This window comes from Stegastes partitus, unplaced genomic scaffold (genome assembly GCF_000690725.1).
Source record: "Stegastes partitus isolate 25-593 unplaced genomic scaffold, Stegastes_partitus-1.0.2 Scaffold156, whole genome shotgun sequence".
Classification (NCBI taxonomy): domain Eukaryota; kingdom Metazoa; phylum Chordata; class Actinopteri; family Pomacentridae; genus Stegastes; species Stegastes partitus.
In genome coordinates, this window is record NW_007577887.1 from 13,954 (window position 1) to 34,036 (window position 20,083).

Below are 20,083 nucleotides of genomic sequence, written 5' to 3' on the forward strand. Positions count from 1 at the left end.
AGGCACAGTAATGCAGACGAGAAAGGTGGTTTATTGACGTATGACGTAACGTGGCCCCGCCCCGTTGGGTGGGGCTTGGTGACGTGTCAGGACACGGGGAGGACCCTGTCGCACCGATAAACAACTTCTAGATCAAAACAATCTTGGAGGAACAGCAAGGTGACAGGATCTTTTCTGTGCAAGAAAAACAGCATTTTAATCGGGTTGGGTAAGTGAAAATGCTAATGTAAACGCATCTCTGAGCACCATTAACATTATACGCCTTGGATGTCAGGTCTTTGTTCTCTTCCTAGAACCAAACAACAGGCTGCACAGAGCCTCTGTCTGCTGATTAGAAAAAAACAAAAACAAAACATCGGTATTGTTTTATAGCAGGACTACGTTGTTAATTTAGAGAAACTCAGCCTTCTCTGAGGTACAGCTAGTTGCAGTCAGCTGTTTTGAACTGTGTGTTGATTATAAACCTTCTGAGGTTATGTCATCACAGGGTTGGTGCATTAGTGTGGGTGAGGAGACTACAGTATCTGTGAGTGTTTATAGGAAGGGCTTCGGTGAAATTAGATCCACAGACAGACTAGCAGGCAGGAAGGAATCCAGACACTGGAGGGAATTTCTGTCAACAACAACAACAACAAAGTGCACTTGTACATGTTATATATGATAATATGTCAGATCCATAATATGTTTTGGGATAGGATAATCATAAAATCTGACAATTAAAATGTGTTTTAGGAAGATTTAAAAAAAAAAAAAAAAAAGTTGTTCCTTCAATGTACACAAAAGTGAGTACACCCCTGTGTAATATTACTTAGATATCAAATTATTCACAATTGTAACCCTTTTGTATTATTTCTAAGTTAACATTGTATTTCCTCTTATTGATGATGAAAAACAAATACTTTAGGAAGAGTATACTGAAAATACAAGCCCCAAAACAGAAACTTAATACACCTGTGATCAATCAGCGGAAACACATTTGCAACAGTAGTCAAGAGGTATAGAAGGAGCCATAGTACCACTAATCAGTATTGCAGTGGTTATCCTCTTAAAATGACACCACAGACAGTACGTGGACCATCTATTTCTGAAAAACAGACAGGCAGATACTTCAAACTTGCCACAGGGGTTATCAGTGGGAACCAAAGTTTCTGTGACAGTTCATACAGTGAAGAGCATTGCATAACAGCAACCTGCATGGACATCATCCAACAAAATAAGCCTCGCCTTCTCTTTGGCATGACCTTGCAAGATTGAAATTTGCTGAAAAATATGAAAAGAAGCTTAATGAATATTGAGAAAACATTCTTTGGCCAAATGAGACCAAGGTAAATTCATTCATGGCCAAGACTACCACAGTGAATGCATAGTCCTGACAGTGCAGCATGGAGGTGGGAGTGTGATGATAGGGGACTGCATGAGATGATATTTATAGATGGTGTCACGACTATGTGTGGATATACCAACATACTGAGATGATGACTCCAAGTCTAAAGGCGCTTGGCAGAAGAGGAATAGCCCAGCCAATATTCTATTGAATCCAATAGAACACCTGTGTAACATCTCAAAGACAAAAGTAAAACACCACAACCCCTCCAGCAGAAAAACACCCAGAAAAAACACGTCTGAGGAACGGCAGGACATACCAGACATTTGTGCAACACTGGTGTCTTCCATGCTGAGAAAGATTGAGTATGTTGCCAAAAATAAAGGTGGACATACAAAGCATTGGAAAAAATAACAGTAGAAAAATTTGCATCTTGACATTTGTTGCATTGGTTTTCTAGTATAATGTCTATGTAAACAACTACAACAAGATGATATGATTTTAAATCCTTTCACATTGAAGTGATATTGCACAGGGTTGTACTCACTTCTGTTGCACACTGTTCATTAAATCCTCAAATGCTGTGCTGGATAACAAGGTGAGGTAAATCTCTTAAAAAAAACACTTCTTTAACTTATTATGACATTAGAATCCATTTATTTTATTGTCATTCAGAAGTAGAAATTATGCTTTACAATACTTACAAATAATATTAAGAGATTAAAATATCTTTGCACAAGAACGGCTTGGGAACCCAATGCTAGAATATGAAGGCAAATCAGGAATCTGGTCGGTGTAAAAGGCAGGTTAACGTAATCAATTGCAGTCAGAAGTAACTCATAAAATTGACGTCTTATCCTCATGGAAGGAATCTAGACCAACGTCACACATAATATAGTATCTTTGTGATCAGAGTAATTTCAGTCTCTTGTTTTGTTGTGTTCCCTCAGCTGTTACATAGTGACTCCATGACCCCATGTCGCAGCAACGCAACAGGCTGCTCAGGTTTCTGAACTGGCGTAATGGAAGCAGTTGTTGATACAGAGCAGACATTATGAGAGACAGGTCTTTGGGGCGTGAACTGTGACAGCCTCACGAGGGAACTGTTTACACTGTTAATTTGCTAGTTGTACAAGCACGGAGGAAATCTGGGTTCGTGACTGCTTCTTTGATATTATTTGTAATTCACCTTCCTGCTGTTGTTGATTTGCAGACTGCAACAGAGGCCTAATGATGATTGGAAAGATCCTCTCTCATCTGCTTGGGAACGCTGGCGAGGACTTTGATGCTGCAGACAATACTTATGATAAACTAATGGAGACTGAGGAGGGGGGATGGGTCATTGTTAATCTCACAGGTGAGAGACAATCCCTGCTAGAGGTACTGCTACATGATGTTTACACCTAAATCATTTAAATTGTTTTTGGTTATAATGGGATGAAAACTGATCAATCTGAACTCATGCAGAGGACGAACCTGGATCTGCCCCTGATGTGGATCCTCTTGAGAACCTGCTGATTGAACATCCCAGCATGTCTGTCTACCAGATGAGAAGCAGGATGAGCGGAGCTGAGGAGGAGGAGGAGGAGGAGGAGGAGCCGGTCTCTGATGCAGATGACGAAGATACCTCGAGGTGACTTTTTGTCTCACGTTTGATTTTGAGCCTAACATGAATTAGCACTGATCAGGTCCCACAACTTCCAGTTCCATTGCCAGGGTCTTCCTGCCTCCTGTCAAACCATGCAGCATATTAATAACAACATTAATATTCAGTTCGCTCATTGTGTCCTCTATGAGGATTCCCGCAGTCAGCCCAAAATTTCTAACCACAAGACCGTCTGCACTGCACGCTTCCCATGCATGAGAAAAGTAAAGTGAATGCTTGTTCATGCATGTTTGCATTTATTCCCATCCTTGGTCCTATGCAGGTAAACAGGTAGCATGCAGCTTTCAAAAACAAAGAGAGAAGCTTTTTTGATGATAAGAGGTCGCCATAATGGTTTCTAGCACACACATTGTCTGAACAGCAAGTAAAAAAGCAGTCACTCTGTCTTTTGCTGTCCCCATTTCACACCTTTTCATTGATTATAGCTTTTGTGGTCTTGCAGTATTGAGCCTAAACTTGCCGCTCAGTGTACAGTGATGTAGTACAGTTTTTCCAAAGACAACATCCAAGATGACTTGATGACTATTCAACACATGATTTGTATCGTCAACATTTGGAGGGTTCAGCTTCCATTGTTTGTCACCTAACTTTCTATCTGTTGTCAGTTTTTTCCGCTGCCTGGACCAGTGCCTGTAAATAAGAGAACTTTTGCTTGAAGGATTTCTCCTTCCTCTCTTTCCACATGTCCATCAGCTCGAGTACGAGGATGTTCCCTGTGCTTTTGGACAAAGCTAGTGAATTATGTGGGGCAAGATAAATAATCTTCTAAGATTTCCTCTCAGCTCCCTGTTTGTTACTGCTCCAAGCAAGCCACTATCATGGGTGCCAACCAGTCTGTCCCTGGATGCAAAGAATGCCAGTCCCTTTTGTTTCATTCAATTGTTTTTAACTGCATCCTCCAATGGTGATGCCGATACTGTCAGGACTTTCCTGTCCCTCCATGTCTACCTTCACTCTGAGTGCTTTCTTATACGATGATGTGTTCCAGAGGGGCTCGTTGTTCTGTGAGGTGTGAGTCTTGTTTTAATTCTCACAGGACAAGCTTTTGTTAGACTTGGGTGTAGGTCATAGATTAGGATAAACTAAAATCTGGTGGCCTCCGTAGTGTGCATCTAAGCCTACAGAACCTTTCTGTCACCCTCCCAGTGTGTCTGCTTGCCTTGTTTTCTCACCCTGCTTTCTTGGGTTTGTCTCCCCTACTCTGCCATCTGTCTGATTTCTTTCTGGATGAGTTTCCTTCTCTCCTGCGAGTTTGCTCTACTCCACTACAACTGTGTCACTCAGCCAAAGCCCTGGCATCCTGCTGCTACTGCTCATACAATGTTTTTGTGCCTTATGGCGCAGCCTAGACTACAGGTGGTAGAGCAAGTTATCTGCTAATCACAAGGTTTGCGGTTCAGTCTTTAGCCCCTCCATGTGTCCTTAGGAAAGACACTGAAATTCAAGTTGTAGAAACACATTGTAAAGCACTTCCTAGAACATAGCTAAGGTAAAGGGTGCTATATAAGTGGGGGCCATTCACCATTAGTGCAGATCTTGATTCCAAATTTAATGTTTTCATGAAGGTAGCTCACCTGACAGAGCAAATACACAATGTACTACTAAAGCTGAGTCCTTACTGCAGCGGCCTGAGTTTGTCAGAATCTTTGGATGAATGTAATTCTCTCTCTCATTTTTTTGTGTGTCTCGTCAGCTGTCCTCCATAGTACTGGCAAAAAGCCTGAAAAAAAATCTATAAAAAATAAAATCACATCCTGCTTTGTATTTCTTTGGCAGACGACTCTTTTCAGACTCTGCTTTATTGTTCTTTCTTACTCTCTGTAGTGAGTCATGTGGAAATCATTCCCATACACTTTTGTCAGGTTCCATCAGCAGTGTTTTGGTTAGTTGTGGTTTTACTGGGTGGTTGTTTGCTCGACTGAAGCACTCCATCAGGAACTCGTCTGACATATAAGTCAAACAACTTCTTGTTTTTGCTATTTGGTTAATCAATGGATTAAACACAATGTAATTAATTAGTCAGCTTCAGTGGTGCTGGTAGGTATTTTTTTTTTCTAATCTTTGAGCAAAGCCAGGCTAGTCGTTTCCCTTTTCTCCAGCCCTAAGCTGCAGCTGTCAGCTGACATTAGCTTCATATTTGATAAACAGACACGACCGCTTCATTAATCTTCTTTCCTCTCATTGGGACCAAATGAGCACTTCCTTCCAAATGTGGCACTATATAAGGTCAAGAATGAAACATCACGCTTCAAAAACAGCTTTACCCCACATAGGCCACTTTGCAGATGGCTGAAAGGGGGAAACACAAAGATCAAGACTATTTTCATCCTCATGCTGACATAAATGTAACATGAGATTTATCCTAAAATGAAATGTTGACCATCCAGATCTTTGCAGGAGAGTCCTCACATTTCTAAATCAAAATCCTAACTTGGCTTTCACAAGAACAGATAAGCCACAACATTGGCACAGAACTGCTGCACAGTAACCCTTTATCTCTCATTTTGTGTTACTGCATAATATCAAAGAGTTCACTAACATGTACTGCAACACATTGTGTCTGTCCAGGCCAGTGGCAGTGAGACGACACATATCCTGGCGCCTTGCTGCCTGGGGGATCCCTCTGCCGTGCACCGTCCAGCTGCTGGCTGTCCAGAGGGCCAGGACCCAGACTGAGCGGAAGAAGCTGAGCCGCAGCGCTCTCCACAGGCAGAACCTGGCCAAGACGCGATTCTCCCTGGGAGAGAGACGCTACGGCCACTTCAAGCAGCCCGCCCAGCGCCTGTACAACTACTGAGGAGGAGCGATGACAGTTCTTTTGAGAGGGTGTGTGTGTGTGAAGTTGCCTCCATCACAGCACAGTGCCTTGGCCCTGAATTACTCAGGTCATTGCTTCACCTCACACTCAAATTGTGCACAACCACCAAGGCAAAGCATGTGAGATTTGTAATTTGCTGTCCAGTGAAATGATCAAACATGAGCCAAATGAACCACAGACACAAAAGTTTTTTGTTTTTTCTTTAATTTAGACTTTAATATTGGCAACCTGCACTGCAACCCTCACGTCTGAAACCACTGAGAACAATAAACCTCAAACGCCTGACCATGAAAAAACCCAGCTGGTGCCCTAAGTTGAAAAGCATTTCTAAGAAAAGGTTACTTTTCAAATACATGTTGATAATGTAAACTATTAAGCGAGAAATTAGTTGTTTGGCTTGAGTAGACTGATTTGAGTAGCGGCAGGGCTCACAGGAAGGTGAAGGTGTGTGAACGTTACTGTAACGGTGCTGTTGCTATCCGCGTGTAATACTGCTCCAAATGTGAAAAACACAAACCTGGAGAAAATTTGCTCTAAATAATGATGTAAGTGGATTATGGCACATTGTGATTGGCTGTTCCTTGATTGTATTTAGCGTGTGGCTTAGCTTTCTCTGTTTTTCTGCCAAATGTATTCAGAGTTAATTTCATGACATGTTGAACTGTACAGTATTCATGTTGTGTGACAACCAAAAAAAAAAACAAACAAAAACTCAGTGAATTTGCTCAGATAAATGTCGCTTTTGTTCCACAACTTATGGAATAATTACTTTTGTACTTTTTATCAGGTTCTCAATTTTTCATGTTACTCAAACTGTTTGGAATATAAATATGTTTTTTCTATTTGTGTGTATTTATAAAATGTACAAAAAATACAAATAAAACTTGTTTTCTTAAGCTGGTGGCTTCGTGTCTTTAATGTGGCAGAACAAAAAGTAGATGGTCAAACACGTTTAAGGCCTCAGAGGGGTGACAGAAAAGCTTCACTTTCATTTTCGAAGGTCACGTATCTTTTCCATGAACCTCTTCACTTGGTCTGGGTCAACTTCATTGGCCCAGTGGCCGCCATACTTAAAATGAGAACCGATGATCATTCCATTTGCGTCGAGGTAGAGTTCAATGTTGTCATAGGTCACTCCTGAACCAATAAGCACTGGGATTTTCACAGACTGGGTCACTTCTGCAAAAGCAAAATAAATAAATAAGCAGCACAAAAGGGACAAGCAGAGCATTTAAAAGTACTCAGTTTAAGGCTTAATAAATAAGACTTCTTTAAATAATAAATATGAATTTGAATATCTAGAAAAACATAAAGGACAAATATACAGTGTAATGTTTGCAATATGTGACTTTAAAAAAAAAACAAAAAAACAGAAATCTATTTCCATTTTAATCTTTAAATATGCAACTGAAACAGTGGTATCAGCAAAGCCAGAAAAAATTCCATCCATCCATTATCTGTACACCACTTAATACCCGCCAGGGTGACGGGGGGCTCGAGCCTATCCCAGCTGACTTAGGGTGAAGGCAGGGGACGCCCTGGACAGGTCCCCAGTCTATCACAGGACCACACTTAGAGACAGACAACCAAGCACACTCACATTCAAACCTACTGACAATTTAGAATCACCAACTAACCTTAACATGTTTTTGGACTGTGGGAGAAAGCCGGAAAACCCAGAGAGAACCCAAATTGCATGGGGAGAACATCCAAACTTCACGCAGAAAGATCTCGGTGTCCTCACTAGGACGCAAACCAACGACCTTCTAGCTGCGAGACAACGATGCTAACCACTGATCCACCTTGCAGCCTCCAGAAAAAAATATTATTATTATTATTTCTTTAATTTTCATTGGTCTGTTGGTTGCTGTTGTTTTATTAGATGGACAGGAGTTAAATTATAGTAAGTATTTTTTCATGTTCCCAAAATAATTACTGCTCCAGTTTCCTCCACTCAGCTATAGTGCATGTGCAGAAAACAGCCATTACCCCTTTATGCCACAAGAGGGAGCGTAGCATACTCTGAAGTGTAGCTTCTGTTTGGCGTAAACAAAGGCAAGGCTCATTCATTGTGGTGTAGGGCTCTGAAAACGTACAAACCTGTTCCAAAACAGCCAATGTCTACGTGTTTAGTAGAAGTAAAGGAAGAAAATAACAATTCACACTGAGCCTTCATGTGTGCAGCAGAGAGACAGGTTACGTCTTCTACACAGTTCTTTCAATATTGACGTAAACTAAAGATGAACCGCATTAGTGTAGTATCCATATTTGTATGTAGCCAAACTTGATCATTAACATATCTAACATAATATCTTACAGTCATTTGTTACTTTCTTGCATCATTTCCAGACATCCATCTATCCATTATCTATACACCGCTTAATCCTCACTAGGGTTCACCAGTCTATCACAGGGCTACACTTAGAGACAGACAACCAAGCACACCTACAGAAAATGTATAATTACCAGTGAACCTCAACATGTTTTTGGACTGTGTGGGAGGAAGCTGGAGAACCCGGAGAGAACCCACGCTGCACGGGGAGAACATGCAAACTCAATGTCCTCAATGGGACGCGAACCGGCGACCTTCTAGCTGCGAGGCAACAGTGCTAACCACCGAGCCACCTTACAGCCCCATTTCCAGCCAACGTAAACCAAATCAATTTAAATCAAACTCTGGCATAACTATGAATAATGTTGGGCTTAACTGTAAATGATTGCATCTTAAAATCTCCTGTTCTGAAAATCCACACACAAAAATGTGCTAACCTCCAACTGATGTTACAGATATACCATTGCAAGGCCTGTTCATGAATCCTACTATTAATGGATGTCCCTCTTTAATGCTGAGAGGCTAAGACATGTGAGGCTTTGATACATACACCCAGTGAACTTTGGACAGAGTAAAGGCCGACCTCCACACTGGCATGTGAGTTCTAGTATCGTTCTGTCTGACCAGTGCCAGCATGTTTTGTGCACATGACTGTGAGGAACACAGTCACAAGTGTGTGTATATTTGTTCTTGTGTATCATCACACTCACATATATAAAACCTGGACGATGTGACTGTTTCGTTTCCAGCTGAGTGTCTACAGTATTGTATGTCAAGTTGGAGACTCTGCTTAAAATAGCAGCACTGGTGTTGCTACGAGAGGGACATAGTGCAGATCTGACCCCAATAATCCTCAGCAGACACAAACCTTCTTGGCCAATGATGGAGTAAGTAAAATTCATGCATTTCCTTTTTTAAAATTAGTCAAAGTATTTAAGCATTAACATGCATGCACTTATTAGACAAGTTGGTCCCATTCAGACATGAACTCCTTCCTGCTAATCCAACAGCATCTGAACTAGTTGGCTTCGTGTCACCACACTTTTCAGGAAAAGTTCCAACGGAAATCATACTAGGATGGACCTTGTAACAGTTTCTTATCACTTTCGACACAGCACAAGTCTGAACAGATGCAATAATGGATAGGAATACAGATTACAACAAACTTTGAGTTGTGTGAGGCAACTGGGGAAAGGGGTTTTCCACATGTCAGCACCAATGTTTGTCCAGAAATATCACAGAGAGCACCAACGACACAGCTTGCTGCCAAAATCACAAACCATCTTTCCCATTCAATTTCAAATCTATTACAAACTGAAATGACCATATCAGTACAACTTAACTGTGATGAAGACATAACAGGTGACTCATCAGTAATGAATGTTATCTGGGTTTTCACAAAACCTTAACAGGAGCTGGAGTTTATATTCTAATTATTTTTTCAGTTTCTTAAATTATTGCAGCATCAGACAACAGCAGGATGTTTATTTTTTAATCTTACAGTGTGTAAAGTAGTAGTTATAATTTTATCACATAGGGACAAAGTTTTCTGAGTTGAACCAAGCAGGCCCTTAGTTACAGGGATTGGTTGATAAGCTCCTATTGGTTCTGATTTGGTCTTCAGTTTGTAAATACATTATTATGTATTATACATCACTTGATGTTCTGTGAAATCTCGTGTGTATGACCAATATTGTGTGTGTGTGTGTGTGTGTTTGTTTATGTGTGTGAGACTGAGTTGATGAGGACAGTCCGACTGCACCAAAAAGTTATGAGACATAAAACCAAAACAGGCAAAATGATCTGAAAGAGGCTAAAAAGCTCTGTAGGGTTGAGATGAACTTCAAGCATGGGTGATAATTCTCTTCCATTTGCATAACACAAGCGACACCATTCACACTGCATAGCAACATTCATTTTTTTCATTGTTAATATATACATATATATTTTTTCTATTTCAGATATTTGAGCTATAATGTAATGTAAATATGAATCGTCTGGCCACAACCTGGGGATACTAAGAAAGGTCAGAGTGGAGGTAAGTCTGGTTTTACTCCTGCTGCTGCTGGACAGAAAGAGAAGATAGTATACTTATTGATCAAGGATCAGAGAGTTTATTCAGGAAGATCTGTGCAGTCCAGTCACAACTTTCCCCATAAAAACTCTATAACCTTTAGATTTGTCAAAACCACAGAAGTAGAATAAGATCAGACGATATGAACATTACTGGCAACTAATCAGCAGCAGACTGAAACTGTGGACTCACTCATCGCAGCAAACACTTCAAACACTGGAAGACAACTTTGAATATGGTCAGTTGCATTAACTTTTGCTTGAAAAGTTGCATGAAAGAAAGAAAAACCCACAACGATCACTGAAATAACTTGACACTGACAAGAGTAATAATAAATACAAATTTTAGAAAAATGAGCTGATGAAAATGATTGTTGAGCCAAAATTCAAAAGCAATGTCAAATCAATTTTCACTTGTTAATTAAAAAAAATAAAATAAAATAAAAATGTATTCTTACTTTTGTCAGTATCAGCTTATTTTGGTGACTTTTACTGGTTTTTCTTTCCTTAATGGAAGGGTACCAACAATTTTGTCCATGGTCTTACTCTCAGTCTCTCACACCCAAACAGGAAAACACAAAATCTATCCTGTTTATTGCTGTAAATTATCCACCTGCTCCTTACTAAGACTTTTGATCTTAAATCTCTGATTTTTTTGCGACTTAGAGTGGGCTGATAGCAATCACAGTATGTTCTGTTGCGTATTTATTAAATTTCCATATAATTTTTGTTGCACACCTAATTCTATACACTTAGAGTTACAAACTTGCTGTCAACCTTTATGCATGATTAAAGGATGTGTGCTTTGAATTTTAGTGCTGACATTGGCAATGGTTGATTGTATTTAATTTTTATTTTTTTGAAAAGCAGAGTATGGATGTACAATGTGTGTGTGTGTGTGTGTGTGAGTGTATAACTCTATATAAGGAGTGTTAACGTGTGCTGTGTCACTGCACAAGGATTTCAACAATTATTGTGCATGCAGTGTAGTTCTGCTTGTTTCTAGATTAACCTCACATCCAGTCATAATTAAGGCTGTAAATAAGTGGCACCTTCACAAATGTTAATTCTATTGTATCTGCATTTGCGTCAACTAGAATACTGGGAATAACTGTCCTCCACAACTCCCAAGAGAAGGAGTGCATTTGTCCACTTCTAAGGGGATAGAGAGTGAGTAAAATGTACACTGTGTTTATAGGGGAGCTGGTCATAACTAGTAAGTCAGCAAGTAATCTGTCAGGTTCACTGATTTCTCTGTTAGAAGGCAATACATTCTCACCTAAAGGAGTACAGAGTTTAGACCAATCAGTGCTCATTGACACTTTACTGTATATGGTGTATATGACAGAGAGAGAAAAAGTCAGTGTTAGATATTCACTCTCACTGCCATATTGGCTGACACTGTCCAGGCCACTAGAGGACACTGAATACTGCTCCATTACTGGATATCAAAACAGTAAGGGTGTCCTCTGCTGGACAAAAGAAGAAAGGCCGAACGAAAAATGAATGACTTTGTAAATCTATTTTCAAAAGTGTGAAGTTGTGCATGGCCAAAGCAAACATTCATTGCCAAACAATATGACTCCTGGCTGCATGAAGCGTGGTGTTTTTGTCACAGTACCTCTGAGCTCGTGTGGGTCAGCCTGCACTCCAGTGGCTGTTCCTGTGATGATGAGTCCGTCCGAGAGGAAGAACTGGGCTGCACGGGCCGTCTCTTCAATGGTCATGTCTGATGTGAGGGCATGGGAGCTGGGAACACCCACATACAGTATGCACACAAAGGCATGTTAAAACAGTAAAATCAGTTGTGGATACAGTTCTGACTAACCTGTGATATAATACAAATTTAACTATCAATAAAAAATTGCCGTAAAAATAGGATGAAGAAACACCAGAAGGGTGTCAATTCCTCAGACTCTCATTACACATTTTAATCACAATAAAATGTTTGAGTACACTGTGAGTGCTAGCTCTTTGGGAACATTCCCTGATGACACAAGTGAGTTAGTAACCTTTGTCTAACAATCAGTACTGAGGCTATGCTGTTCTGAGCTTGTCAAACATTAAAATGCTGTTATCAAGCATCTCTCTCTGACAGCACAGTGTATGAGAAATCTTAATGATCTTTGTTTCATACGTCATAAACTTGCCAACTGAATAGAACACAGTCGTTTTCAGTGTTACGAGTCACACCCCGACTGGAATCAAACCAGGGCTGTTGAGGGTACTTAAACAGTCAGTGTGAAACTTCTGTCTTCCCATTCCACAAACACTGTGGATGTGTTATTACATATACCTTGCCCTTTATGCTTTTTGTATTTATTTCTTTTAACACTGTAAACCTTCCCCTGAACAGTGAATTTTGTTTTCATTGGGAGCATCAGAAACTTTTCCTGGACACTTCCTAGGTTTAGGGCCTCTATACTCCTAGTTGCTGTAGCCTATTTACGCCTTCGTCGCTGCAGTGGCTTCAATTTTTGGTTCTGCCAAACAGTTATTGCTGATTAACACGTCTGTATCAGTGTGACAGCATGGGAATCTCACCACAGACACTGGATTTTAAACTCCAGGATAGTGCAAAATACAGATATTTGTTTTTGCTTTGAATGTAACAGATGGGGCTGCAAGGTGGCTCGGTGGTTTGCATTGTTGCCTCGCAGCAAGAAGGTCGCCGGTTCATGTCCCAGTGAGGAAACCCAGGATCTTTCTGCGTGGAGTTTGCATGTTCTCCCCGTGCAGCGTGGGTTCTCTCCGGGTTCTCCGGCTTCCTCCCACACAGTCCAAAAACATGCTGAGGTTAATTGGTGATTCTAAATTGTCCGTAGGTGTGAGTGTGAGTGTACTTGGTTGTCTGTCTCTAAGTGTAGCCCTGTGATAGACTGGTGACCTGTCCAGGGTGTCCCCTGCCTTCACCCTAAGTCAGCTGGGATAGACTCCAGCCCCCCGCGACCCTAGTGAGGATTAAGTGTTGTATAGATAATGGATGGATGGATGGATACAACAGATGCTCGTTTATATGTAATAGTCCTGTACTTTAGCTTTAAATACAATATTTTTTAAGTCTAAAATGGTAAACAAGATTTAATCGTATCACAGATAGAATGTTAGCCAATGCTATAATGTAAATTAATCTTTCATCTTAAGTTGGAAGTTTGTCTTTCAAGGAGTTTCCCAGAGCAAAATTCGTCCCTTAACAACAGTCTTTTCTTATTCTCATCTTCCTATTGGCAAATTAATGCATTCCGTTCTTTTTCTCTGTTTCTCCTCCACATTTACTGTCGCTAGACAGCCTCACATTAAGAACATCACCACAGCTGCATAGAAATCATCACGTCACAAAGAAAATTAACAAAACTAGTGAAGTTCCAACTGTCAGAGGAAAATTTTACTTTAGCAAATGTAGACACCACAGTCAGTGGCATCTACCAATGGATTCAAACTCAACGATGCATGCCTTGGATCTCCAACAACCCACCTGCCATGTTTAGAGTAGATTGGATTTACTGCTGGTGAAATATGCAAAGGGCAGACACACACACACACACACACACAGAAAGAGAGAGGGAGAGAGAGAGAGAGAGAGAGATTCCTTCCTTTATTAGTTAGAGTTGTGCCAAATCAATGACAAACTAGAAATTGTATGTAGATCCTAGAAGTGAAACAAGTGTTAAAATACACAGAGTTAAGATTTGAACTTGACCACTGAGACACATTTTTGATTTCGTGCAGGCTCATAAACAAGACACTCAAGTTTTCTTTTGGATTTAATCAAGAGCTGATAATTTCAGACAATAAAGACCAGTGCAGTGAGAAAGAAAAGAGAGCATTTTAAGAACCTAAAATGGGATCATGCTGAGAAAAGAGGAAGGCTATCTCTCAGGAGTCAAATGTAAGAAGTGTGAGAAAATGATGAAAATCTCATAGTGATGTTAAATGCACTCATTATGTCTTGGAGAAACAGGCTGGACAAACAAGAGATTCTGAAATGTTCTGTTCTCATAGGCCTCATTGTTATTTAAATTAGTGAGTAGTGAGTCCTGCCATTGGTAAATGTCAGCATTATTAGAGAAAATGTGGTTCTAGTGAACCTTCACAGCTGTATTCAGAGACAGAAAGCTTAAAATAAGCTTAAAATAAGCTTTCAGGTTTTTTTTGCATATCAGCAGCTTATCGGTTGACCTCACTAATCAAATTGTACAGATGGTGACCTCACCTGTGCTTCTTTTTGATGTCGGTGAAGATCTGCACATGGTCAGCTCCAATCTGCTTGCGATATCGTAGTAAGTCCCCGGCGCAGGCATTGAGGAGACCCTCATCCGCCACGTGAGAAAAGACAAAACCCTCAGCCCTGATGAAGTCCAGACCTGTTACCATACAGTTGCATTACAATATTATAGCTGACTAACCGGTAACCACAAAATCAAGTAGAGATATGTTTCAGCTGACACACAAGTAGCTGTCCTGACTGAAGACCAAACACACATCAGCTGACTTCTCTGATAAACACAACTTACCTTAGAAATGGTGACTATACAGTGAAATCAGCTGCTGTGGTGTTTCATTGGAAATCAGTTTAAACTTCGGTCATAATAGCATGAATAAAAACCTCTGTTCTGTTCTGCATTAGAAACTTTGGATACAGATACTGTTTCATATGTAAATGAGGAACCATTTCATGTATGATTGATTGAACCTGAAGCCAGAGCTACAGCCAGTGCCTGCTGGTTAGCAGAAGATAGTATTTGCACTCCAAGTGGCAGGAATGGACAGACTCTTCTCACAGCAGTGCAGACTGCCGTCATACAGGCACACACCTCAGGACCCACGTTGAATGAGTAGGGGATATCATGCATGTTTTCAACGATCACGCCATCCTGAAAGAGGAGTTCACAAGTAATGATTATTGGCTTGTCTAGAAGAACTTTAGATAAGTAAGGAATTCAAATAATGTGCAATAACTTACAACCCCTGCATCACGGTAGATTTCTGCCTCCCGGCATGCGTCTTCAGTAATTTGGGACATGTTCAAACAACCCAGGGGGGTACCTGAGATAGATGCGTGGTAACGTACAGTATGAGATAAGAGTACATTTACTCATAGACTTCACTCAGTACACATTTAAAACACTTGATAGGAATATTTCTGTTTCATTCTTATGAAACATTTTTACAGTTTTTCCCTGACAAAGTTAAAGACATCAGGCAATTGATCACCCCACCCGATGTTCTTTTATCTTCTACTTGCGCATTTTTCAGTATTTTAGCAATTTCAGAATGGTTTCTTTATGCCACATAATCGACATAATAAATGAGATGAAACCAACCTCGTGCAGTCTCGACAGAATCCCCACAACATTTCTTAAAGAGGTTATAGACACTGTTGGGCCCAGCATTTTGTTGCTTATTAATAGTTCCCTTTTAACTGGTCACTTCCCCTCTGCTTTTAAACATGCTTTGGTCCAACCCCTTCTAAACAAACCCAACCTTGACCCTTCTGTTCTTAACAATTTTAGACCAATTTACAAACTTCCGTTTTTATTGAAAGTCTTAGAAAAAGGGGTCTCTACCCAGCTTCCAACATTTATGTGTTATAATGACAGCTTTGAAAAATTTCAATCAGGTTTTAGAGCTCTTTATAGCACAGAAACTGCCTCTTCAAGGCTACAAATGACCTACTTCTAGCTGCTGACAGAGGAGAGAGTACAATTTTAATTCTTTTAGACCTAAGTGCCGCCTTTGACACAGTCGACCATTTTAACCGACCATCTTAGATACTGCGTTGGTGTCAGAGATACTGCCCTTTCGGTCACCATAGGTAATCACTTCTCCTCCTCAGCTCCTATTACTTGTGGTGTTCCGCAAGGTTCAATTTTAGGTCCAAGTTTATTCTCTATTTATATACTCCCGCTCGATCAAATGATCACGCATCACAACATTTCTTTTTACTGCCATGCGGACGACACACAGATATACCTCCCGCTGAGACCTGCTGAAAACCTAGCTGCTGTTTTTAACTGTTTAAACAATATAAACTGTTGGATGGCACAACACTTCTTACAATTAAACAACTCCAAATCTGAAATCATACTTTTCAACCCTCTAAATCTCCACAACAGCCTCACCGCCAACATCCTCTGTCCACTATCCACAAACATAAAGCCTGTCGCCAGAAATCTAGGCATCCTATTTGACTCTGACCTGAGTTTCACCACATCAACAAAGTCATCCAGTCCTGCTTCCTCCAGATAAGAACCATTTCTAAAATCAAATCAATCTTCCCTCAGTCAGATCCTGAAAAAAATCATCCATGTCCTCATTTTTTCCATCTTGATGACTGTAACTCCCTTATATCTGGCATTCCACAGAAATCCCTCTTCCACCTCCAACTTGTCCAGAACGCAGCAGCTAGGCTTCTTACTGGTTTTAACAGATTGCATCACATCTCCCCTATTCTGCCTTCTCTTCACTGGCTCCCTGTCCATTTTAGAATTGTTTTCAAGATATTACTGATCACTTTTAAAGCTCGCCAAGGCCTTGACCCTGGCTATATTCTAGACATGCTCACTCCGTACATCCCTGCGCGCAGCCTTAGATCCTAGGGTGGGTCCCTCCTCATCGTCGCAAAGTCAAGGCTTAAATCCAAGGGTGACTGGGCCTTCTCTGTCTGGGCCCTTTGGCTTTGGAAAGACCTGCCTGAGGAGATAAGGCTCGCTGAATCAGTAACTTCTTTTAAATCACTTCTTAAAATCCGCTTTTATAGACTCGCCTTCAAGTAAAGTTCTCTTTTATTTCTCTTTTATCACCCTCTGCCCTTCTATCCATTTTAATTTTTTTACTGCTTGGAGTTCCTCTTTCTAACCTCCTGATCCTAATCTATTTTATCTTTGATTTTCTCTTCAGCTTCTCTCTTAACCCCCTTGTGTGATGTCGTCCTTTAAACCAGTTTTAACTAGCTATCCATTCTGTACATTTACATTTTTTACAGTGTGTATTTATGTGTTTGCATGCACTTTTTATTTATTATTTTGTTTTTACCTGTGTTTGCCCTGTCCTGCCTAATATTTTACCTGTATTTTATGTTCTGCCTATCAAAGCACTTTGTGAATTGTTGTTCTTAAAGGTGCTGTACAAACAAAGTTATTGTTATTAATATTGTTCCTCTTAATACCTCTACTCCACTAAAGTTCAGAAAAAAACATTAAATTGTTTATTCGACAATGTTAATTAGACAACTATAACAATAAATCCTAAGCAAATAACTAGTCAGGTATTTTAGAACTTGAATGTTTTCGCATAACACATTGTCAGTTTATTTAAATATGATGCATTCTTAGACATAAAATGACCCAACAGTAAAGTAGTTAAAATTGTCTGTACCTAGACCAGCAGCAAAATGGTACACATTACTTAATGGGCAATAAGCCTGACAGCATGAACATGGTACTCAAATGGCCTGTGAACACCAGTACTCTCTTAGTTTTGAAACTATGGACCGGGTCTACCTATGGCTTCATATAGAAAAGATTTACCACAGGAACTGAAAAATCTGATTGTGAGACATTCCAAAGATACAAAAGGATACAGGAAGATCCACCCATTATCTTTACAATGCTTAATCCTCACTAGGGTCCCAGGGGGCTGGAGCCTATCCAAGCTGACTTAGGGAGAAGGCAGGGGACACCCTGGACAGGTCACCAGTCTATCACAGGGCTACACTTATAGAGACAGACAACCAAGCACATTCACATTCATACCTAAGCACAATTTAGAATCACCAATTAACCTCAACATGTTTTTGGACTGTGGGAGGAAGCCGGAGAACCCGGAGAGAACCCACACTACACGGGGAGAACATGCAAACTCCACGCAGAAAGTCCTGGGTGTCCTCACCGGGACACGAACTGGCGACCTTCTTGCTGCGAGGCAACGGTGCTAACCACCGAACCGCCTTGCAGCCCCATACAGGAAGATTAGCAACCAATTGAAAATCAGTGGAAACACAGCTCCAGCAGTAATCAAATTTGCTGGATCGAGCCATAGTACCACTAATCAGAGCAGAAGTGGTCATCCTCCTAAAATGATGCCACAGAAAGTCTGCGGCTTTGACAAGCTAGCTCTGACAAACACAGAGGCAAGTGCCTTAGACTTGGCACAGGAATTATCAGTGGAAGTCAGAGTTATTGTGACAGCTCAGACAGTGTGGAACATTGTGTAATATCAGCTTCTATGTACAGCATCCAAGAACAAAAACCCTTGCTTGCTCTTTGACACAAAACTGCAAGGTGAAACTTTGCTAAAGGAAATGACAAGAAACCTAATAAACACTGTAAGAAATTCTTTGCTTAAATAGGACAAAGATTAATTTGTAAGACTCAGATTGGGTCTAGCATGTTTGGTGTAGACCTGACCAGAGTTACCACAGTGAATGCGTAGTCCTGACAGTGAAGCACAGAGGTGGGAGTGTGATGATAGGAGGCTGCATGAGTGCATGAGTGTTGGGCACAGTTAAATATGACAACATGAATGCTTGTGTGTACACATATAAACACACTGTCTGACAAGATGACTCCAAGTCTGCAGAAACTTGGCAGAAGAGGAAAATTCCAGCGTGATAATGATCCAAAGCACACTGTCAATACTACATAAGAGTTTCTACAGAGGAACAAAGTAAAAACTATGCCCTGGACAAGTATGTCACCTGACTTGATTCCAACAGAACACCTTTTGGATATTTTAACAAGAAAGATAAAGCAACACAACCCTTCCAACAAAGAGCAGCTGAAAAAAAATGGCAGAACATCTCTCCAGGAATTTTCTATCCTATATTGTAGGAAGGATTGAGCCTGTCATTAAAAATAAAGGTATGCAGTAGTTAATGAAATAAAGGAGGTAAATCTCAGTAATGAAACGTGTACTGACTTTTGTTGCATTGAGTTCATACTGTATTTTTTAATAAAGTAAAGGTAAAGGGTTAGTTTTTTATTTGACATAAGACTTAATACCCTGCTGCTCACTTTAAAAGTAATCAGATTACTGTAGGGTGCTACAATTAGGAATGACTTGAATGATTTTGCACAGGGTTGTACTCTCATCTGTTGCATATTGGATAATTTGCCAATATTTGTGCACTTTTGGTCCACATTTGATCAGTCGAGAAAGAAAACAGTAAAATCACACTCTACCTGGTAACGCTTTGACATGAATCATTCCAATAACGACAGATTTCAGACGCCCAAAAAGATCCAAAAACTTCATTGTGGTGCTTTAGTGAAGCGAGCAGAGAGCAAGCTGCTGAGCGTGGGGATCACGTGACTGGTCAAAGGTCAGTATTTTAAACAAACAAAACATGAAATAACAAACAAAAATCAGCCGGACAGTTGCTTTCTAAAGTGATATCCCCGCATTTGCAATAAATAACGCATTCAACAGCGCAACAAAAAAAGAGTTGCGTGGTTGTAGACAGCGGGATAGAAGCAGGTTTGGCAACCCGGAGTGAAATGCGCGCCGCGGCTGGAGCATCCGCGGGCTAGCTCGGTCTTTTTGTTGCTAAAAAAACATACGCGCCCACTATGACAGCGAGCGTCAAGCATGTGTGGCGTTCCTAGAGCGAAAATACTCAACGATCCCACAGTATTTCGGCCGTGGTGCGTTTTATTTCAGGCTTTTTTCTGCAGCGCCGCGGCTTTGTTTACATCTGACACACAGGCCACGCGGTGCCCGGACTCTTCCCGGTTGGAAGCTCCGCCCCCGCAGCTGTCACCGCCGCAGCCACACCTCCTGTCTGCCGGCTAAACTTTATTTTCCTATTTTTTAACCACTATTTCGACTAACTGCAGTGAATATATGCGTTCTGTGCACTCCACCGGTGGT

The 20,083-nt window shown here is 40.7% G+C and overlaps 2 protein-coding genes across 2 annotated transcripts; one reads left to right on the plus strand and one right to left on the minus strand.

Moving 5' to 3' along the window:
* Window positions 1-131: 131 nt before the first annotated feature.
* LOC103355516 (tumor protein p53-inducible nuclear protein 2) lies at window positions 132-6,509 on the plus strand. The gene is made up of 4 exons (XM_008279348.1): window positions 132-208; window positions 2,538-2,681; window positions 2,792-2,957; window positions 5,559-6,509. Exons 2-4 carry the CDS (start codon window positions 2,555-2,557, stop codon window positions 5,785-5,787), a joined length of 522 nt encoding a protein of 173 aa, XP_008277570.1. The 5' UTR covers window positions 132-208; window positions 2,538-2,554; the 3' UTR covers window positions 5,788-6,509.
* LOC103355515 (uncharacterized protein F13E9.13, mitochondrial) lies at window positions 6,423-19,883 on the minus strand. Its single transcript, XM_008279347.1, has 6 exons — window positions 19,396-19,883; window positions 15,177-15,259; window positions 14,907-15,087; window positions 14,427-14,577; window positions 11,835-11,962; window positions 6,423-6,987 (listed from the first exon to the last, which is right to left on the minus strand). Exons 1-6 carry the CDS (start codon window positions 19,466-19,468, stop codon window positions 6,797-6,799), a joined length of 807 nt encoding a protein of 268 aa, XP_008277569.1. The 5' UTR covers window positions 19,469-19,883; the 3' UTR covers window positions 6,423-6,796.
* Between the last annotated feature and the right edge of the window lie 200 nt (window positions 19,884-20,083).

What these genes read in the sequence shown, in the direction of transcription:
- LOC103355516 (XM_008279348.1), top strand. Translation starts at nt 2,555, where the DNA reads ATGATGATTGGAAAGATCCTCTCTCATCTGCTTGGGAACGCTGGCGAG. An exon ending in GGTCATTGTTAATCTCACAG is followed by an intron (nt 2,682 to 2,791) that starts GTGAGAGACAAT and finishes GAACTCATGCAG; the next exon opens with AGGACGAACCTGGATCTGCC. An exon ending in GATGACGAAGATACCTCGAG is followed by an intron (nt 2,958 to 5,558) that starts GTGACTTTTTGT and finishes GTGTCTGTCCAG; the next exon opens with GCCAGTGGCAGTGAGACGAC.
- LOC103355515 (XM_008279347.1), bottom strand. Translation starts at nt 19,468, where the DNA reads ATGAAGTTTTTGGATCTTTTTGGGCGTCTGAAATCTGTCGTTATTGGA. An exon ending in TCTACCGTGATGCAGGGGTT is followed by an intron (nt 15,088 to 15,176) that starts GTAAGTTATTGC and finishes CTCCTCTTTCAG; the next exon opens with GATGGCGTGATCGTTGAAAA. An exon ending in GACATCAAAAAGAAGCACAG is followed by an intron (nt 11,963 to 14,426) that starts GTGAGGTCACCA and finishes GGGTGTTCCCAG; the next exon opens with CTCCCATGCCCTCACATCAG.